The sequence below is a fragment of the Oxyura jamaicensis genome, chromosome Z (genome assembly GCF_011077185.1).
Source record: "Oxyura jamaicensis isolate SHBP4307 breed ruddy duck chromosome Z, BPBGC_Ojam_1.0, whole genome shotgun sequence".
In the NCBI taxonomy this organism is placed as follows: domain Eukaryota; kingdom Metazoa; phylum Chordata; class Aves; order Anseriformes; family Anatidae; genus Oxyura; species Oxyura jamaicensis.
The window spans coordinates 3475262-3481293 of NC_048926.1; the positions used below are offsets into that span (position 1 = coordinate 3475262).

The 6032-nt window shown below is 53.7% G+C and overlaps 1 protein-coding gene across 1 annotated transcript in view; it reads right to left on the minus strand.

The window, feature by feature from the left end:
- Positions 1 to 5644, minus strand: part of RNF165 (ring finger protein 165) — a 29046-nt gene extending 23402 nt beyond the window's left edge. Inside the window, exon 1 of the mRNA XM_035309787.1 lies at positions 5584 to 5644. Coding sequence (XP_035165678.1) covers positions 5584 to 5644 — 61 coding nt within the window. The remainder of the gene's footprint in view (positions 1 to 5583) is intronic.
- Positions 5645 to 6032: the final 388 nt, after the last annotated feature.

A 6032-nucleotide genomic window follows, 5' to 3' on the forward strand; every position in this document is an offset into this window, starting at 1 on the left:
CACAGGCAGCACCGCAGCAACCCCACTGCACTGAGAAAAGAGGAAAGAGGAAAAAATGTGGCTTAGGACAGCCTACATGGTGCCTTGCATGGGTTGGGCAGGGCACATAAGCCCAACAAAGCCAGGCCTGGCCCAGTACCTGCAGACAAAATCCCCTCCTCGGCACCAGGGCTGCCGAAGCTGAGGCAGGATGGTTTCCTAAAGGGCATCCCCTGGCTCAGGCAGGGATTAATTTGGGGGTGGAGGGACATGGCAGGTGAAAACAGCTCTCACTTATACCTTGAACATCCACCCGCTTGTGGATATTTTCCCCTCCCCACTGAAGTCAAAGGACATTGATTTCAAGGGACTTGCTTTCAGGCCACGATGGGACCAGAAATCGTGTTTCTGGGAACAGAAATAATGTTCCTACATATTCCACCAGGAATATCCTTTCCCTGTAGCACACACACAGCTTTAGAGAGAAACACACGATTTTACCAGTAAATGCAATACCTAGAGGAGATGGCTGGGGATAAGGGATAATGTTAAGGCAGCATCCCGGGGGGATGCTGCAGGGATGGCTCCAGGGACAGGCAGCCTCTGGTGTCCCTGCGATGGGCTTCCAAAATAGCCCAGGAGCATCTGACAGCCTGCACGGAGTTAAGACCGAGTCAATGTTCCTCTCATCAGCCTTGCTTCAGAGGGGCTCGTAACTCTCCATATGCGTGCTCTCGGGAGGCCAAAACTTGGCACAGAAGCAGACGGCCCAAATGCAGTTTTATTTGGTAATAAATAGCTTAAACCTCATAAGCCACTTTATTTTTTTTTTCCAGCTTTAGAATGTAAACTGGGAAATCAAAAATGCTTGGGATTTTTTTCCCTGTGTTCAGAAAATTTTGAAAAAGCAGCTTATATTGAAGAATGGCAGGGCGTTGCTTTTTGTTTTCGTTTTTCAGAGGCGCACAACCCACAGTGTTATTTCTCAAAGGCCTGGCCTTTTCAGTCCCAACCCTGCAGCGGGATCGATGTCCTTTGCACAACTCAGTGCCAGCTTTGCTGCCGGAGCTCTCTGCTCGGCCGAGACCTCCAGGGGCGGCTGCAGCACCGGGTGGTTCCATCTCCGGCACATTCAGCCTGATGTTCAGGAAGAGCTACCACACGGCAAAATTCCCCAAGCCCTTCAATCGATGTCATAACGTGTTGAAGAAGGATTTCTGTTCTAATTGTGGCCCTATGACACCCCACTTCTCTGGTTATTGCATCCCAGCCCCACGGTTTCCACCATGCACCTGATGGGATTTTAGCACTTTCACATTTCCTCCGCACTCAGAGGTTGCCCTACATCCACCAGCTACTTTCCAGCGGCCAAAAAGCCAAACAGATGCTCCAAGCCCTTCAGCCCAAGGACTTGGCCAGGCTTTGAAAGTCCACCCCAGCTGGAGCAGAGGGAAATAGCAATGGTTTTGCTCAGGAGATCAGCCCTGGATGTCAGAGGGTCCCCGGCGGGATGCTGGGCTGCTGCCCAGCTGGCACCGTTATCTGAATGCTTCGTTTTCTGTGGGGCTAGGATTTTTTTGGGGGGGGTATGGGAATGTTGAGCTGGCTTGGGATCGAGCAGCACAGCCCAGGCAGGACTCTGCAGGTGTTACCTTAGGAAAAAGTCCTCTCCTTTGGGTGGGGACCCAGCCCTCTTCCCCTCTGGGCCATGTCCCTGTTTGCTGGGGTGAGGATTGAAGGTGACCCTACATAGTGGAAATTTCCCCCCAAACTGCCTCCCACCAGCTTCCCCTCTTCAAAGCCGGGCTTGCAACCCAACAGCATGCAGAGAACCTCCCCAAGCAGTCACCCCATGGCTTGACCACCCCAAATCCCGGCAGACCCCGGGGAGAATTACTTGCAAGAGAGAGAGGTACCCGGAGACAGCTGGCTGGCAGCAAGGCCTGTAGCTCGTCCTTGCCACAGAGGGATGGCAACCTCCTGGAGGCACCTCCAGCCACAACAGAGTCTTCCCACCTCTCATTCACATAAGACACCTCATAAGGGTCTCTGGAGAAAGCACTGGTTGTGGTCCAAGGCTGGGAAAAGCCTCGCTACCACGGGAGGAGCCAGGGGCTCGAGCAGGTGGGGAGGATGCGTGGGGCAGAGCAGGGGGACCCCAGCAGCAGGGTCTGTGCTCTCCTTCAGACAAAACACAACCTCCAGCAGCCTGCTCAGACTATTCAGCCAAGTCAGGCAGAGCTCAACTGGAAAACCCATCACAGGGTGGGAAATGGGTCCTGAGTGCTTGCACTGCACCAGCCTCGGTGGCACGATGGGCACCTCACGGGATGGAGAGCACTGGGGAGCTGCTGGGAGAAGAAGGCACTTCCCGGGGCGGGGGACAAGCCAAACCGTGTGGCCTCAAGACACCTGAAGGGAGGGTTTCCAAGGCTCTGGCAGGCCAGTTTATCTCCCTTTACCAGTTTCTCTTAAAGCACTGCCTCCTCCTGCTGTGCGGCGCGGCAGCGAGCCGCCTGCCTGGCACCCGAGCTGACCTCCCGTTATGAGTTTTACTGTTCCTGACAGCGGTTTTGCCAAGCCCGCTCAGACAGAAACATTTTTCCTCTCCCACGTGGATGTTGTTTTATTACATCCACCTCGGAAACCTGCGTGCCGCCGTTCAGCACGACCCGCAGGCACGGCGGGCAGGGGAGGGCCGTGCAGCCCTCAGCCCCGCTGGAGCAGCTCGCCCCCAAGGGAAGCCTGTCAGCAGCACCAGGTGGCCACTGTTACCTCGTCTCCCGAAGCTTTTGAGAAACAAAACAGGGACTGAGAGGGAATTCAGCTACTGGGGCCGCGGGTGCTGCTCTTAGACAGGCGAAGAAATAAAAGGCAGAGGTTTCCAGTCTCATCCCACCTGAGCAGATTGCTCAGGTTGAATTGATGTTTATAGGGATGGTTAAGTGCCCCATAAGCACCAACAGTGGTGGTGACTGAAGTGTCAGTGGGGAGGAAGGGAGGATGCTGCAGCAGCAGGACGAGCATTCCCCAGGCTTTCTGCCCTGCTGATGCTGCTCCCGCCGGCACGATGGGCACTTTATAACCCAACTGGCGCATCAACACACATATTTTGGGGGCCAGCCACTACCTGCCACACATGAGGTGAGATTTCCATCATGCAGATGGGTTCTTTCACGTTTGTAGACTATCTCATCCAGGCTTTTAGTGGCTTTGGCTGGTGTGAGATTGAGCAGCTCTCCGAACTCCTGGTGGTGGTAGGAGGTCCCAGTGTCGGACACCAGGAACTGGGTGTGGGGAGAACTGCTGAGCCCAGTTAGCCCAGCCAGCCGTGCCAGCATAAGAGGCATGGAATTAGCCAGGTAAATTAACACAATGCTGTTGGAGGCCTGGGTGAGACACCTGCAGCCTTGACGAGCTCTTTCCAAAAGTCTAGCCCCCAGTAAACCTGATTCTCTGATTCTGCTTTTCCCAGACAAAATCTGTGCTCAGTACAGTTCCTGAACTGCCAACATGTAGGTCAGGTGAAGCCTTTAAAAAAACAGATTTCCAAATAAACACAAGATCTGGTGATGCATCTAGTGCATATCCCCAAATGGCCATGCAGATCCAACCCAACAGCAGATCATTGCCCATAGACTGCTCCCACCTCATCGCAGACCCAGCCGAGCAGTTAATAAACCTCAGATGGGCTCAAGCTTTCCTCCACCCCCAGAAATTCCTCTCTGAGCATGGCTGTCCATCTATTGAAGCTATGGGAGGTGGAGCAGGAGCTGGGACGGGAGGCTGGCAGAGACAATGCTCCGCTTCGCAGCTGCTGATTAAACCGGGCTGAGGATGCTCGGCACAATGCCAAATTAATTAGCGCCAGCCACACGGTCTACAGGTCCCTTTTGGCTTCAAAAATCTTAGAACCTCCCAAATCCACTTTCACGTACCTCACCAGCCTGACATTTTCCCTTGAATTTGCTGTTCCTGAAGCTGTATCTCCCTTTGATAGGGAGGCTGGTGCCATTTTTAGACACCGCGAGCTCGAACGCACGACAGGAAGAATTCGGAGCCTTTGCAGCTCTTGGCCTTTCAGAGGGGATGGGCTAATCTTTGGCTGATATTTAGCAGAGGCTCGCAGCGCAGCACACCACCTCCTGCTTGGTATTGCCATGACCTTTCGGCTCCATTTGTGAGGCCGTCTGAAATTTGCTTGATCTCAGTTCCTCCGCAGGACCTTCAAGCAGATTTTTCGTGCTGTGGCAAATCACAGCGCAGCCAAATTAGCTGATTCTGGGCTTAAATAACACAGGGAGATGGCAAAGCACCTGCCCAGTGTGGTGTGTACCAAGCTGGCTTACGGACCCTGTCTTACAGAGGGGACAGGAGAGGGGCAGAGGACAACCTGGCCTGGGCAGCAGAGGTGGTGGTTGTGGACATGGGGCCAGACCGAGCGTCTCCGGTCAGAAAGTGCTTGTACAACCACAGGTTGATGCCATACCACCCCCCTCCCCACTTCAGGGAGGACCAAAGCCACCTTTTCCCCTGTGGCCAGCCAAGGTCTCCTACATCACCCATGTTTACGTTTAGGGATGTCATCCCGGCCGTGCTGACACTGATTTGGGCTAGTAAGAGGAACCAAAGAAGAGTGGTAGGGCTGGGTTTCTACCATTAGCAGCCTGGGTGCTCCTTTTTGCTTTATACACCCCGTTTGTCTCCGCAGCAGGCGGCTTTCTGCCCTACAAGCCATACAGACGTGTGCCCAGGAATGGGAAGAGTTACCCCAGGAGCAGCTGGGTCAGCCCTGGGAGGAGGCAGCGGATTTACAGCCCACGAGAGCTCGATTCCACCTACATGTATCGCTCCTGCATCTCCGGGGGTGAAGGCCCGTCCATCCCAAAGCATCTCGGAGCACCTTCTACAGCGTCAGCCCCAGATGTTCAGGAAGCCTTTAGGAATTCGTAACCTGACCTTTTTATCTGGCACTGTGCCACCCTAGAGCCTCCTCCTAGCTCCAGCAAGACATCTCCCTCTGCTGCAGACTGAGGGGGGACTGAGCCTTTCCTGCCAAGCAGCTGGGATGCTGAACTCCTTCTCCAGCCTTGCTCTTTCCCACAGGAGCCCATTTCTGGATGACCCCATGTCACACCCGTCCCACCACAGCAGATGTGCCACGGCCCATCCTCAACAAGCAGGTGATAAACCCCAGGTGCTGCTCCCAGCCTGGAGAAATTTCCCACAGTTCAGGGAAAAAATAAAAATAAAAAAAAATAACATGCCACACTCTTCCCAGAAGCACACAGAAGCCTACCAAGAACGTGCAGTTCTGAAGTGGAGAAAATCACACCTTTTTCTAGCCCCACACGTGACCCCCAAGCCCCACGGATTTTTACTGATTGCCAAATTTAATTTATTTGGCTGTATTTTCGGGGGGGCGGCTTCGCAGAGCTGGGCCAGCATTGTTTCCATTACAGCCTGATGGTGTTCAGAGAAGCTTCAAATTAAATCCCAGTCACACATTAAGGCCAGGCAGCTCAGCCCCATTAAGGGGTGGCGAGGCTCAGCCCCCACGTCATGGATGCTGCCCGCGCCTCTTAATGACACCGGCGGAGGGACCGCGCACGGCGATTGGCACCCCGCTGACACCGGGACCACACGATTGATTTAAAAAGTCCATTCGTCTTCTGCAAACCACGGCTTCGGCTTTCCTGACCTGTGACAAATCAGCACGAGCCTCAGCTGGAAGATAGAGCCAAGAGAGGAAGAAAATAAAAACACAGAAAAAAAATAAATAAATAAAAATAAAAGAGAGAGATTTCAGCAAGGCTGTTCTAATTTCTGCCCCTCGCTTTATGAGCAAAGTTAAAGGTTTTACACCCTGCTGTTAGATTCCCGCTTGCCACAAAGAGGGCAGAGGGGATTTAAAGGTGCTTCAGGTTCCTCCCTGTTGCTGGGCTCATGGGCTCTGGGTCTGGATGTGCCCACCGCAGTGAGACCCATTGGTTGCTATTCTCCACCAGCTTTTCACAGACCAGCAGACACCAAAACTGGGGCCCCCTTGGGCT